The sequence below is a fragment of the Xiphophorus hellerii genome, chromosome 8 (assembly GCF_003331165.1).
Source record: "Xiphophorus hellerii strain 12219 chromosome 8, Xiphophorus_hellerii-4.1, whole genome shotgun sequence".
Classification (NCBI taxonomy): domain Eukaryota; kingdom Metazoa; phylum Chordata; class Actinopteri; order Cyprinodontiformes; family Poeciliidae; genus Xiphophorus; species Xiphophorus hellerii.
In genome coordinates this window covers 25,778,895-25,795,136 of record NC_045679.1, presented here as the reverse complement: position 1 = coordinate 25,795,136, position 16,242 = coordinate 25,778,895, and the positions used below count along the sequence as shown (strand labels likewise).

The 16,242-nt window shown below is 39.4% G+C and overlaps 1 protein-coding gene across 1 annotated transcript; it reads right to left on the bottom strand.

Annotated features, from left to right (window-relative positions):
• Positions 1-795: 795 nt before the first annotated feature.
• On the bottom strand, positions 796-15,872 carry ptpn11a (protein tyrosine phosphatase non-receptor type 11a). Its single transcript, XM_032569484.1, has 16 exons — positions 15,594-15,872; positions 13,634-13,756; positions 8,993-9,187; positions 8,125-8,317; positions 7,907-8,026; positions 7,722-7,835; positions 6,716-6,812; positions 6,544-6,623; positions 5,514-5,672; positions 5,251-5,382; positions 4,957-5,111; positions 4,341-4,408; positions 2,304-2,455; positions 2,092-2,210; positions 1,897-2,004; positions 796-892 (listed from the first exon to the last, which is right to left on the bottom strand). The coding sequence occupies exons 1-15, from the start codon at positions 15,605-15,607 to the stop codon at positions 1,935-1,937; spliced, it is 1,791 nt and encodes a 596-aa protein (XP_032425375.1). The 5' UTR covers positions 15,608-15,872; the 3' UTR covers positions 796-892; positions 1,897-1,934.
• Positions 15,873-16,242: the final 370 nt, after the last annotated feature.

Genomic DNA, 16,242 nt, shown 5'->3' with positions numbered 1-16,242 from the left:
ACCATTTATAAAAGCTAATTCAAGACTGAAACTGCTCTGCTGCTCAACAAAAAGCGCAGCATTAAGGATACCCGGCTTCAGCTAAGGAATGGTTAATAAACAGACTGAATTCCACTGAAAGAATATTAAGTCTATGTAAACTAGAAGACAGAAAAAAAAGAGAGATCATTTACACTCTACACAAGTTCAGTTTGAGTGCATTTCAGGTGGTTCAATACCTGAAAAAAAACAAAAAACCCTCATTTTAAAAGTCACTGGGTTATAAATCTAAATTAATAAGCAATCATTTTATTAATTACAAACATTAATGGATGGTAATTTTGCCCTACAATGCAGAAACCATCGGGGTTTTTTGTTTTTTTTTCCTGTGTCGAAGGCAAAACCGGTTCACATAATGGAGCTAAAAAAAAAATGACCAATGAAAATAAGAAATCACTTGTGGGTTTGGCACAGGCCTTTTCACGAGAAACTCCTCACATTTTTTTTTTCTAAATACTCTACCTTAACTTTGATTAATAAAGGGAAAAAAACATAAAATATACAGAAGATGAGCGAAGGTTAACTGTGTATACCCCCCCACCCCCTTGATTCCCCCAAGGCTTGAACTGGAGCTGGGCTTCAAGCAGGTGACGCGTTTGGCTTCTCAAAGGCTCCTCTGATGATCACAGTGGTTTAGAGTTCAACTTGAGGGAAAATGGTCGAGTAGAAAGCGCGACAAGATTATGAGCCCGCCGTCTGGTTCTCCCTCAGGTTTTAGTTTGGTTGTTGTGTGTCCCAAGCCCCCCACCCCCTGTCCCCACCCCTCCCCTTCAACCACACCTCCTATTGTTCCACATGGTCAAGTCTCTGGCGTCAAGGTGTAGCTGGCGAAAAACCGTCAGGTATCAGGATCCTGGAAGGAAAAACATAATTGGGGGATTTTCTTAAAAATTGGTTTGAATACAAGATAGATTATAATAAGATCACTTCTTGGAGATGTCATCTGTTGAGCTTCCTTCTTCAGATTTGTCTGCTGTTTCTTGGTTGGACGCGCTGGATTTTATTGAAAATTGCAGCATGGATTTTATTTTATTTTCTTTGAGCTTTAATGAATAGCATCATTTTTGCATTGACCAACTAAATGTTGTAACTTTCGTTGAGAACTCAATTTGCATGTGTTTAAAATTTCTGTTAAAATTGACATTTTACAAATTAATAATTAAAAAAAATTCTAAAAAAAAATTTTTAATGAAAAAAAAATTTTTAAATGACTTTTTTTTTTTCAACGCAATTAATCGCATGGTTTGAATTTTTTTTTTTTTTTTTTTTTAAATGCAAAGATTTTCTGGCCGGAACCTTCATATTCGCACATTTCTGGTACGCCTGCAAATCTGACGCACAAATGACAGATTTAGGACATTGAAACAGATACATAGTTTCAACTCAAGCTTTTGCTTGACCCCAAAAAAAAAACATCAAATATAAATATGCGTGAAATATATACAGTCCTGGCAAGACAAAATTTTAGACATGTGATTATCGTATTTAAAGAAAAGTTTTTAAAATGAATTCAGGACATCTTAAGGCTTTAATTTTAGATACTTGAATATAAAACTTTAAGAATATGTGGACACCCCGAATTAATAAATACAATTTTTGAATTGAACTGACCTCTACTGAACTAAGTTAAGAGCTTACATATTTAATTGTCATTATGTTGTAGAAATCAGCTTTCACTTTGACACTGAAGGGATATTTTTGTCGGGGTTTTTTTGCAAAAAAAGAAATTAAAAAAAAGCTAAATTCTGCTGATTATGATTGATTTATAAAGGCAATAAGAATGGCAAAACATCCAACGGGTTGAGCAGTTCTTACAGGAACTGCATAATGCAGGGATTTGATATATGCAGTAGTTACCTGGAACTGATAAAGAGTCCTGGAATTAAAGGCGAGTCTCATCTGAAGGTCTTCTGCTGTTGCATCAGACCCACGTTCTCATAAACTCTGGAACTGTCGTCCCTCATCCTGACCACACCAACACCGTTCAGTGAGAAACAACATCAGCGTTAGAAATACTTGAAATTGGCTCCGTCTTCTCCCAGGATTACTCACTCTGTGCAGACGGGAGTCGGACTAGGCGAGCAGAGCGGCAAGGGGCTCTGCTCTCCGCCGGACAGGTCGGACAACGAGTATTTGATGTTGGTGTACTCGCGTCCTTTGATCTTGCTTTTCTGCGGACGGGGGGGGAAGAGAGAACACAGATCGTTACAGCAAACAGCCGGGGCGGCTGGAGACGGAGCCGTGACGCGACCGGCTGCACACACCAGCTCCTCCTCGATGCGCCTCTGCAGCGTTTCTATGTAGTGCTGCACGGCCATGTAGATGAACCGGTACTGCGCCTCGGTCTGCACCATCCCCGAGCGCTGGGAGCGAACCATCTGGATGGTCTTCGGCACGTCGATGTCACAGTCCACCCCTGCGGTGGGACGGAGACACTTTCAGACGACGGCGTCTCGCACAAATCAGGTTTACAGGTTTGGGGTCTTTGTATCATGAAATGAACCAGAAACTTTTTTTTTTATTTTTTTTTTTATGCAAGCCTCTTAAAGCACAACTATAGATTATTTTTGGGTTCTTTCACTGTATTTTTTTAATGTATGAATGTTTATTTTTTTGCTTGTTTTATGGAACTATAGATGGAAATTGTCAATTTGCTAAATCTGGTAGATTTACAACAACACTGCCAGTACATTAGTTTGCACTGTCCCATAGAAATAAAATGCAAGACATTTTTAGGTAGTTACTGAATTCTTGGGGCCGTTTTACAGACAATGTCTGGGGAAAAAAAGCATTTTCCAAACAGTACTCGTGTATGTTACTTGCATGCAATTAATTAGACATTTACAAAACGTTTGTGTAAATTTCTGATGTTACAACATAGACTGCCTGCTGCCTATTATGTAAAAAATAAAAATAAAAAAATCCCCATTTTGAAGTCAGAGGGTGCAGGTTATAGTCAGGCGTGCTCATTAGTCCAGAAATTACGGTAGGTGACATCAGTGGATAATATCAGTCTCTCACGCAATTATAGGTTGATTAAAAATGAAAGGAATCCCAACAAGTTCCCTTTAAATGTGCATAAGTCTATGTTAATTCAACTTTGATCATCTTTAGTGAACTTTATGATGAGGTCATAAAAACGTATACATAAGTATATTCCAATAATAGTAAAAATGGATGGAAAATCATTTGCTGAATACATATGTTTTACATTATTACATTTTTTTATAAAGGAATGTTATTGTCCAATGAAGCCAGTACATAAGAACTTAATGAATTATACTTTGTTTTTAACAGCAGATATCAGTGTAAATATTCAGCAGATGAAAAGCATAAAACAGATTTTATTTGGGTTTTTTTTAGAGATTAATTACAAATACATGAAGTTTGTTCCTCATAGTCGGCTTCATACTGAGGCTTGCTCTAAGCAGCTCTGCCTAGACTTTACCTCACGCTGCAGGAACTACACTTCACACTTTGAGCTACAGATTACAGTGTTTATTGGGCCATTAAGCGTGTGCTGCGTTTGTGAGTTTAAAAGCACAGTCCTTACTCTTTAATTTCCAAGTAAACCACAGAAAATTCTGTGGGCTGAAAAGACGTACCGCTTCGCCTGCACCCTGCTGCAAAACACTAGAAAATGTTGGGTTAGAGCTAAAACAAAAATTTTAAAAAGTCGCAACGAACTCCACTGGATTCAGCTTTAGTTTGTCGCAAGACTCAGGGGGGGGTGGGGGGGGTTACATTTTGCTCACTATTGTGTTTATTTGATTTAAAGCAGCATTCAGCTTCTATATGCTTCACAAATCTGCAACAAGCTTCCACAAAACTGCAGAACTCCGAGATCCTTTAAACCAAGGATCTGTTTAGAGCTGCGTTTGATTAGTAAACAGAAAATTGATCAACATATTTTGTGTATTGGCTTAATAATTTTGATGATGACATTAGACAAAATGTAATGTTTCTTGCTTGCTTCACAGTTGGTGACTTTACCGTGTTTTTATAACGTAAAGCACTTTGAACTGGCTTGTTGCTGAAATGTTCTATACAAATAAACTTGACTTAAAATACTAGAACATGTCATTTTTCTCCTTTTTTTTCAGAATTAACTGCTTTATAAACATTACACAAAAAAATATAACTAAATGACTCCAAATGATTTGCTCAAGAATCTCTCCAGGCTTACTCCTCAGAGTAAGCCTGGAGAGATAATGTTGCGCTGACAGGTAATACTTTTATAAATCACTGTTTTTTAGTTCACTTTTTAATCATTTTTGTATCCTTATAAAAAGCGTTCTCACCTTTTTCTCTGATCACATCTATCAGGATGTCGATCACTATAAACGTCCCTGTCCGTCCGATCCCTGCACTAATGGATGGATGGGAAAACCAAAGTCTGAGTTAAAGTTGTTTCTGTATTAAAGCTGCAGTATGTACATTTTACAAAAATGTACTTTTCTTTTTTACATATTTGTTAAAACTGTCACCATGTTGTGACAATGATGCAGATAATCTGTGAAAAGACCAATCTCATGCACCTCCTCTACTTTTGCTGTCTGAAGAAATGCAACGCTCCAGACGAAAACAACCAATCAGAGCCAGGAGGCGGGTCTTGGCGCTGTCAATCAACCTCATCTACTTGTTGCTCAATATGTTAAGGGTGGGAAACTACTCGCTGATAAAGAAAAACCATTTATCCACCATCATCAGTGGCTATGCTAACTAGCCTAGCGTTCATAGCAGGCTATGCTAGTGCTAACACCTGCCTCCTGGCTCTGATTAGTTTTTTCTAGGAGCACTGGGAGAAGGCTGACAGTTTCAAAAAAATATGTAAAAATATTTTTATAAACATTACATACTGCTGCTTTAAGTCAGTGATATTTTTTTTATTTTTTTTTAGTGTAGACATGCGAGTACCTGCAGTGTACTGTTATGGGTCCAGCATCCAAAATGCTCTCCTGTTTCAGGTTGACTTCCTCCAAGAAGTCCAGCACGCCGCCCGGGTCAGCGGGAACGCCGTGGTCCGGCCAGGTTCTGAAGTGGTACTGCCACACTGTGCGTTCTGTGTTACCCTGAAGCAAGTTTGGGATCGCAAGTATAATGTTTTCCAATCAGAAATGTGATACCGTCCATTGTCTGAAACTTTTAAATTCCCAAATCCTTACGGTGCTGCTCCGACAACCCTGCTTGACGGGCAGACGGGCAACTCACCTGACCAACTTCGGACAGCTTCAGTTCTCTGAGGATGAAGTCGTGAGCTTTCGTCTCCTTGACGTTGCGAACGCGCATTGCGCCGTACTCCTTCAGAGCCGACATCTCGGGCCAGTACTTTACACACTTGCTCTGTGGAGATAATTCCATCGTTTTAAAGTCTGATTTAAATCTGACCAGTTGGATTTAAAGGGCCACCGCTAAAAGACAGATGAAAAAAAACAGCTAACGCAACAAACCAGTCTAATTCGAGGAATCCTTACCTTCCCTCGTTCCACCTCTTTGGTGGTCATCACGATGACCCGAGAGTTCTCCTGAAACACCATCCTCCAGAAGTCACTGATGGTGTTCTGCAAACAACCCTGAGTGGCAATGTAGCTCTTCTTCGGCTTGGCGTTGTTGCACTTGGAGTCCGCCTCCGGCTGCAAGCACACATTCAGGCCAAGAAACACAAATCAACTAGCAATGAAAGAAACTGATTCTCTGGATTAAAAATGTTTTTGATGCAATATTCTAAGCATTAATGGGTACCATTATGAGTTTTCCACGCACATAGTTCCATTTTACAGCACCATCAAGTAACTATGTTAATATCAGCTGTTATTTGTAATTAAACGCCTTGACTTGGGGCCTCTGTCTCTTTAAAAACTCCTGCTCTTTCTGAAACTCCGCCTTCAGGAAGTCATCACTACATGGCTCCTCTATTAACACTTTAGCAACATTTTTAACTAGCGCTGCACTGAGAAGTAGCTCCTATAATGAGCTCAGGTGATGGGAAGTTCCATCAGGTGTTTGCTAATTGCTGCTGACTAGTCTGAAGGAGCTGAGCGGGAGAGTGTGTGTGTGTGTGGGTGTGTGGGTGTGTGTGTGTGTGTGTGTGTGTGGGGAGGCCTGCTCTGAAACGTGGAAACTGCAGCTCTAAGGAGGCGATGCGCCTTCGGTTCCTCCAAGAGTTTAAGAGTTTTGTACAGCTGAATAGTTGCCAGGGGAGATTAAAGGATTTCTCAAATATGCATGAAAGAATCAAGGCAACACCTCATGTATGTTTTTGATGGGTGAAATAACATTATAACATGATGTAAAGCTCAAAAAAGTCAATTTTACATAATCCTGCCCCTTTAAAGTTAATGTTTTTTTTTAACTTAACAGAGAAAGTCATTATAATTAACAGCAATAAAGGCTTGAAAACGTTGCCTGTGTGAGTTACTAAGCTAAATAACTTCTGGTGTTACAAACAAACTGTCTCTGCATATGTGTGGGCCCTGAAGGAGGTGAGGGGTCAGGAAAGTCTACCATGATGATGTTGGCGTTGATGTAGTCGGCGCCGGCCTCGCTCAGGTCGCCATCGTTCAGCACAACGCGCGAATGGTCGACTGTCAGCGCAAACAAAAAAAAACCAAAAAACACTTAGTACAAAACCCAACTTGAGTTGTTTTAAATCTCAAGAGCTGTGTGCGATACTCACAAGGCAAAATGTTCTTGTATCTGTTCTTGTTTTTGTTTTCTGGTCGCTGACCCTCTTTGCGGCTGTAGAGCAGCTTGCACTCCTGTTGCTGCAGAGTCTGAACGGGAGAAAAGAAAAGAGACATAATTAATGCTGTGGGAGTTTTTTTTGTTGTTTTTTTTTTATAGGCCCTGAGATGGACTGATGAGGCCTTGGATCCCTTTCAAAACAACTTGCAGTGCTAGTTTGTTTTTATTTATTTATTTGTCCATCCATCCATCAACTACTGTTGACTAAAACAACATTTTATATCATCTGGTTTGGGTCTAGATACAGAAAGATGAATTCTACAGAAAAAAGGGACAAAATGTTGAAGGTTCACAGGAAATTTTAATGAGTTAAAAAAAAAAAAAAATTAAAATAACTGTTTTCACTTCTGTTGAATTCACACTAAGATTATTGATTAGATTATTGCGATAAATAATAATACGATGGTTTTGAGACCGTTTCCAGGTATTACATTGATAATGGGAAAATGATCACCCTCTCAAAAACCAATAAACTTGAATTTAAAAAAGAAAACAAAAACCAACAACACTTCGCTGAACTGGAAGATATTTTAAATATCCACAATAAAACACGAGAACCCAAAACAATAAATAAAACTGAAAAAAAAAAAACAGACAACCAAAAGCACAAATGAAATGGATTATGTCACAGTTGCACTAAAACAAACATTAAATCATCAGAATGGGAAATTTAATTCAAATTTAATTGAGATCATTTTAATTTATCATGCGGATTGCGACAGGTTTAGTGGCAACAAAATACTAAAACTTTTGTACTTTATTATTAAATATTTACTAGGAAGATTTGTGTCAAACCAACCATTTGGCATTGGAAAAATAACTGCCCACGACTCTCATTATGCACATCTATAAACATACGTTTAATATTAAAGTAGGAATATGAAACGTATTTCTACTTCTATTATTTGTTCTGTAAACAGCAACATTATTTTTTTTACCTCAAATTCTTCCCAGAAGCCTTGCTTGACCTTGTCCGTGGCCTCTGCTAGCTTGCTCAGCTCCCGAACTCGACTTTCGATCTCGGCTGCGTTAATGCGGGTAGTGTTCAGCGGCTGCAGGGGGACGGACAGGTTAGCTTTCTACCGAGCAGAAATTGCCCTACTGAACTGAAAACAGAGCAGACCTGCTTGAGCTGGAGGACGGTGCCAAGAGTTTCCACCATGGGGTTTTTCTTGTAGTGCTCCACCAGGTCTGTGAGGGAGTCGAACTTCTCTCCTCCCCCCACGTCGTACTTCAGGTCACCCTGGGTGAAGGACGCACGTGATAAGTTAGTGCAGGTAAATGTGACCTCATTGTAACGTCACACTGGAAGCTGGACATGAAGGAGCTGGCCTCGCTCACCTGGCAGCGGATCATGACGTGAGTGACTTTGGGTTTGCCGTCGTTGGTGTCCGTTTTGTCGTCTCCGGTGCGGACCGACAGAACAAAATCCCCGGGGTGGCTCTGGCTCTCCCTCACCAGGAAGCTGCCGTTCTTGCCTTTCTCCGTCAGCAGCTTCTCCGCGTCGCGACCCGACAGATGTCCGTGGAACCATCTGGGTGATGGGCAAGAAAAAAACAAAGAAAAACCTTATAATAACTCAAGAGAGTAGCACACAAACTAAAACATGTTGCAATCCAAAAGGATTAAAGTATAGCGGTAAAACTTTTGTTTAAATAAAACTACATCACATCCTCAAACCTTGCTTTTAATGCGATTTTATAGCACATTCAAGTAACTAAGTTAAGTTCAGTTGTTATAAAAAATGCTATATATATATATATGAGAATTTTCTTTTCTGTGACAATACACTTTCAAAATAACTGAAAAAAACTGGACTGAAATATGTTTGTAGATTTCCTTTGAGGTGGCATGCATCAATTGTAGCCGAATTTAAATCATATCATACTCCTGTAATCTGTTGTGTGTCTTCCTTACAGTTCCATGGCATAAGATGATATTTGTTCCATGATGCTAGCAAAGCCAGGCTGCCATGAGTGTTTTTGACTTGTCAAAAACTTCTGCACCATTAGCACTGGTGGCTCTCACACACCAAGCACACCACACCATTACCTCACCTCAAGATCCCCATCTAAAAGTGAAACTAAACTCATCATCACTTAGTTTAATCTGGAAACTGTCAGAATTTGGACATGACAAATTCACGTGACATTACCACATTATCATCGAAGCTCAATGGTCTGGATGTCTGATAACGTCCTGCGCTCACCTCTCTGATGTTGGGTCGGCACAGTTGAGCGGATACTTGAGCTCGATGACGTCTCCGTTTTTCTCCTTCAGTTGCCCGTGATGCTCCATGTAATACTGCACCAGCTCGGCTAGCGTGGCAAACTTCTCCCCGCCGTACAGGTCGTAGTAGTCTCCTGTGTTTTGGATCTTAATGTGGGTGACGGCTCCATTTCGCCTAAACGGAGGGGGAAAAAAATATTCAAAAAATGTCAGCTTGCAATCAAATCAAAACAGTTTACAGCCAAACTGTTAGCTCTGAGAGAGATTTTTATGCCAAAACGACTAAAGCCAACAACTATGTGGTGGTAAAAATGCCTGAAACAAAAAATATATAAAACACTAATTCTTTAGAATTAAATTTGCCTCATGTTTTCAGTCTTGTAGATGTACATTAAACAAGATAAGATAAAAAACTGGGTTCAATTTTTTAAAACAACAGAAACGAGCTTTGAGTGTGTCTGTGGAGATAAATTAGGGATGCGTCAATAAATTGACCCCAATTTCCTTCACTTTGGATGTTTTCACAGCTGATAGTGGTTCAATTGGAGACCAAAGCTGTGACATGTGTCACAACTTTAGCTGCTGTTTTTCTTTTTCACACTGAACTGTAACAAACCAACCAAAACCACAAAAAAAAAACTTTAAAAAAACTGTTCACCTCCTAGCCTATAGGGGCGCTGCACCAAGAACCACTGAAGGAAACTACACAAAAACCTCTGAAAAAGACACTGAGCGGAACTTCCTTCTTCACAAGATGTAAACAAAAATGGAGTGGCCAAGGGCGTAAATCCCATCTCATTATTGGGGGGAACCATAAACAGGAAAATATCATAAGACCAATTTTGGGGGGGTCGGCGAAGTTACAGTGAAATGTAACGTAAAATATGGTTTTTAAATCACATTCAAGCTGCAGGACCAAAAATGACTAGTAATGCTCATCAAATGTGTTTTTCTAAGTAAGCAAACTGTTGAGAAGTAAAACTAAAATTCAAATGTTGCTTCTATGCGAGTTTTGTTCAGTTTGACTGACCTAATCTCTGCTACACCTTTACAGAAATGTAAGGTTCTAAATAAAAAAGCTTTAATGAGTAACTGCTCTTAATACAGTTCCTCATAAACATTGATTTTTTTGAAATGGCTCCCAATACAAGTTATGGGCTATTTAAATTCAAACTTCAGTTGCTTTATTTTTAAGCCTTTTTTAGTTTTGCCATGTCCTGGATGACTGAGAACCAACAAGTAGATAGAAATGAATATCTGAGGAGTATCATAACTAAAACGTAACATTTAAAGCACAAGGGTTTATAAAGAAAAACATTCAGATTTTATTTTGTGCTTTTAAAGGCTCTACGTTGAAGACAGTGAGAAATAAAGGCATAGCTTTTCTTTTTTTTCTCTCTTCTGCTCCCAGACTCTGAGCTGGATCCGCTTGCTCAGCCTCTCCCTCCCGTTTCAAACTCTTCTAATTAACTAAAAGTTGAAGACCTAAATGTGAATGAGATGTTTGCTACCTTTGACAAAAAAGCTAAAGTCTATGAAAGCAGTGTAGCAGTTTTGCTAATGAGGCAGTTTATCATGATTCAGCCAAAGTAATGAAACAACAAACTGCAGTTTGATCTTTATTGTTAATGTGTTTCTTCTTATTGAGCAGTGAAAGTAAATAAAAGGTTTACATGTCTTTTGCTTTAAGTATTTACTTACTGGAGGGTTTTATGTTTGTGCTGCAGAGCCACAGCTAACAGCTAACAGCTAGCTTCACACTCCAACGGCTCTAACGGAGCCTGTACCGTTCAGCGCTGCTGTTGCTCATAAATTGGTAGGGGGGGACCTAAAGATTTATTCTTATTTTTTTCCTGAGATAAATGGCAGATTTAATTCGTTCTTTGTTTCTTTTGCCTTATCATAATGATATTATTTAAATGCAAATGTTTCTTCAATTATTTTTTTTTGGAGGGGGGGGGGGGGGGGGGGGGGGGAACAATTCTAGACTTTTCCAAGATTGGATGGGTTCAGCTCGCCCCAACACCCCTGGGATTTACACCTATGGGAGTGGCGTCAGATTATAGTGGTTTAAGGATTTGATTTTTGTCTTTGGTAGAAGAAAACGAGTCATTTCTCCTGCTAGCTTTAGACTTCGTTTTGGTTAAACCGTACTTGCTAGGCAACAGAACAAGAGTTCTGCGGACTAAAGAGGGCTGGTGTCGATAAATAAAAATAAAATAAAATTTAAAAAAACAGGGAATCTGCAGTTTAGGATTTTTAAATATCAGTAATGGGCCAGAAAACTGCAACTGGTGCACTGTAACTATAAACTAATGTTTCCTTATTTAATCCAGGAGTCTCTTATACCAACTGTACATATTGAAAGTGCAGTTAAATAAGCTGTTAGATGAGTGGAGAGCTTTTTGTGACCAACAAAATTTTTTAAAAAAAGCATGTCTCTTCTTCCTGATTCAACCCAACAGATTAAAAAAACTTAGTCATTGCAAGCGACCACCGCTCTCTGAGAAAATAGAAAAAGAGAACTTGTGGCAGGTCAGAGGCTCACCGACATGTAACTGTCGCCAGCTTACTGGTGGCTGTGGGAGTTAAGAGACGAGACGTGCTGGTTTGAACCAGCAGCGACTGGTTTTCCCTTGTGAGAACGCCCCGTGTCCGCGAGGCGAGCGGGACTTGTTTTGTCTCCACAGGAAGTAAATAAGGAGAAAGATGAGAGAGCGTACAGCTAAAATACGAGCCTGCGACTAAAATAACATCGTCTCTGTCAGCTGCACCGACTTAATGACACTTCATCTGAAATATGTACGCCCTGACAGACCAGAGATAAAACCATGTTTTGTATTAGAAAAACAAAAAACAAAATGAATGATGCTTTTTTTTTCCCCCTGGCGATCATTCACATAAATATGCTCGAATGATTCTACTATCAATTTAGTTCTCTAAACCAGTGTTTCAAAACCCTGGTCCTCAAGGCACACTGCCCTGCATGTTTTAGGTATTTCCTTGCTTCAGTCCAGGTGTTTTCAATTGATGACCGGTTAACAGGCGTTTGAATCAGGCACATTGAAGCAGGGAAACCTCTAAAACATGTAGGACAGTGTGCCTTGAGGGCCAGGGTTTGGAAACACTGCTCTAAACACTTCTATGGGGACAGGGAGAGGCACACTAACATGCTACTGCTTTAAATCCGAATTTCCAGAAAACACCGAGCTTTCACTCCAAGTCATGTTTGTGTCTGGCTTATAAGTGAAAGTCTAATATTTGCTCTCCTTTTAGGCCTGGATTGCTCCTGGTGAACCATCTGCTGCATGCTGCCCGGCTAGCAGCTAACCGCCTCGCTGTTGGGTTAGTTTAGTGAAGCGGATGCAAAGTGGAGGCTCTCTGGTAAAGCTAGTGTTGGGTGATATTGCTTAAAAATAAAATGTCTAATTATTTCATACCGGATTTGATATTAGTCTCTTTTTTTTCTCGCTTTCTTTTCAAATTTTTTTTTTTTTTTTACAAATGACAGAAAATATTTTCTGTCATTTTTTAAATCATCCCTCCTGTGAGCTGTACATCAGAGCTTAAGGGCCAGGCTGCGAGGATATTTTTTTTTGCTTTACTACAAGAATATAGTCAGGATATTAGCAAGATAAAGACGCAACATTGCAACAAAAACGTCTTGAAATTACGAGAGAGAAAAAAAATTGCTTTAATGAGGAAAAAAAGGTTTCCATGGAGTCGTCAGGAAATGATGTGACCAGCTCAGTTTGTGTGGCTATTTCTTCGAAACAGACTCAGTCGTTTTCCCGATGGTTTCAAAGAACTGCTGCTGATGATTATTTAATGCTAATATGTTAAAAGACGAAGGATTTATATTTAGTTTTTTCTGTAAAACATACAGTAAAACTTCACAAAATGCTTAACATTAATCATCTTAAATTGTTGTTATTCCTTGTTTTGCAGTTTGTGTAAATTACGACTTTATTCTGGTAGCATTACAAATTTATTCTCATAATATTACAACTTTATTTTGGTAATGTTATGACTTTACTCTCGTATTTTTAAAAGAAATCCTAGTCTGGCCCTAATATTTTATAACAGAGTTCAGTTAATTTCAAAGACCTAATAAATAGAACCTGTAAAACACTCTTGTCAAACAAGATGGCTGCCCTGGGTGCACTGACATCCCTCTGACCTGTGGAAACCCAAGGAGCGGATTTGTGGGGGGGGGGAAAGATTGTCCAAAAAGAAATCATAAAAAACAACAATAAATCAATTTATTGCCCAAGTAAAGTTCTTTACTTTGCAGACAAGTAAAACACTTGTCTGCAAAATATTAAGCTTCTAAATTGTATATCCAATACTTTTAATCCCGAGTTTCTATTTATTGATGCGACTGTTTTCAGAAAATTCCATTTTAGGTGACGCAAAGTCGTGCATTCAAACACAACTTTACGCGTTTGAATGCACGTAAAGGAAACGCAATCTCTGGCGCTTCCTGCAGAGATTGCGATTAAAATGTGCAGCATGTTCCCCTTTCATTCTGGACAAATCCAAGAAGAACTTGCCCATTTGTAAGTTATTGCTTTGGATATCCCGTCTGAATTCCAACTGTGTCCTGAGCCTCGTGGCTTACCGAACTGAGAGGGTGAAGTCTCCTGGATTGCTTTTGCTGGGTCTGGCTAAAAAGCTCCCGTCCACTCCTCGGGTCAGCAGGAGGTTCTCCGCCTCCACGCCTGAGATGTTGGGGTGAAACCACCTAGAACACGGAGGAATGGGGATGAACCATGACTGGATTCAATGCTAAATGGGGAACTGAGTTTGAAAAATATGAAGCATCAGTCCCGTAACTACCCATTTAAAAATCACTCATCTTCCAGAACACAAACGCATGAAGTGGACTATCAATATAGATCTGGCAGCAATTTAAGGTGGAGCTTTTTTCACAATATTGTGTAGCACTATTAAGACAACAATAAAAGTCATAAGAAATTGATTGTTTTTTCTAGATAACTGCCTGCATGGAAGTGACTCCACAGCACCACAAACAACACACACAAAAAAAACATCCTCATTTAAAAAACAGGCTTTCTCCAGGACACCCCTTACTTTAAAAAAAAGTCTCAGAAATTATTTTCCACAGCAAAATGTTATGGATGACACTGGCTGGCGCTGCTAATCCACCTCATTTGCTTTTGCTGCTCTGCAATATCGTAGGCCGGCAGAGACGGATGCGAATTTATAAGTAAATTACAAACACATATTTCAACAGAAGTGCAAATAGAACTATATTAAGTGTAGCTTTCTTTAATTGCAAAATATAAACTTCTAGTTTTTCTTACTTTTGGGGGTGAAATTGATTTTATCATTATTATTATTGCTGAACACAACATGGTTTTCCAAATGTTAGCCGGAGAAACATTTACCAGCACTTTCCGTTAATCCAAATATGATCATATGCTGAGCAGAGATGATATTTTGCATGTGATGCTGACTCGGTATTTTTCCCAGAACGGACTCAGTTTCTGTCATGTTCTACCAGCGGGACCCTCTGTGAGCAGAGGCCTGCGACTCCAGTCAAACCCAGCGGGGACCAACTTATTCTGTCCAACACATAACCTGGAGGACGTCATATTTTGAATCCTCTGCCACAACCTTTCACACTTATTCAAATGATTTTTATCACTTAATTGCCTCACAAGACGTTTCATTCAGCAAATGTCTTGTTGATGCAGATTACGTACACAGATGCAACGGCTAACCTTCACTCATGGACTCATCGGTGTTGATTTAGTATTTTTGAACTTTTGTGAATAAGAAAGGAAGAGAGGGAAATACAAGCCGTAATCCTTCAACATAGTTACATGCAAATTAAGTTGTTTGAAAGAGATTAAAATAAACTTTCCAAGAGAGCTTCAAGTCTTTAAAAATCTCACCCTCCCTTCCAAAACATTTTAAACGCTTGCAAAAAAAAAACAACATTAGCAACATTAGCTTGATGCTAATAGTAATAATGTAAAATCTTACTTTGATGTGATATGATCGCATTCCTCAGTTTTGAAACTTTATTTCTGACGATTAATTAAATGTGTTCCGTGTAAGTACTAACTTACAACATCTAACAGTTTCGGGCTTTATTTTATTTGTACTTTTTTTTTTTTTAATAAATACCAGAGCTTCAGTGATGTGATATCTGATATAATTATACACTACACACACACATTGAATAAAAAGCTCATTTAGCCAATATATGGGGGTTTTTTTCCCCCGCGGGTAAATGATACATAGGGAAACGTGTGAATGTGAAAGGAGCCGCTGAAAACAGAGTAAACAGTTTTGTTTACTGAACATGTTCAGTGAACAGTTTTGTTTACTGAACATGTTCAGTGGGCTTTTCAAGTGACCGTTAGCGCTGCCCCCGGCAACCTAACCAAGTTAGCTGTTTTCACTCTCTTCGCTTTTCTTCCAGAACCTTCATTACCCCCAACAAACCGAACCCCAAACAGCTGAGAACTGTTCAACTTAGCTGGCTCGGCTAACATTGTGACCAGACATTGTTTTCCAGACAGCAAAACCCCCCTTTACGCCCCCCTCACCTCCGAGATGTCATTTTTTTTTTTTTTTCCTCCCGTCCCTTACTTCCTCGCTGGCACTTAGCGGTAGCGTCAACAAGCTGACGAACGTTTGCGACCGTTTCCGCTTCAGCTAGTCAATAAAGTGCTTCATCGGACAACACCCGATCAGACCGGGCACTGAAAACTGGCTAGGCATCCACATAAAATGACAGTAGCGTCAGCTGCAAAAAAGTCTCTAGGCCTCGGCCCTGAAGACTTCACAGCCAGTCGGCTGTTGGACGTCACCAAACATGCGACGCCACAAAGGCTGCTCGGACTTCACTACCGTGAGCGTCCGTTTGCTGAAAACCTTGATTAAAGTTAGCTTTTGTACAGTCTCCGCCCGGGCCCCACTAACCGGCAAACGGTGTGATTGAAATGAAAGGCCCCAACAACCCTGACGTTGCGCATGCCCACTAAAATCCTTCTTACGTTATTTAGCTGCTGGAGAGACAGTTCATCAGAAAAAAGAAGTTAACTCCGGAGTGTGTCATTTCCAAGCAAACTATAATTGTCTTTAGGCGTTTTAAAGAAGCAGTTTTCCGCTGACTATTGGACTCAAGCTTCTGTTTGTTCATCTATGTACTTTGTTTTAGCATATTTGAATAAACGTAGTTGAAACCAGATATTG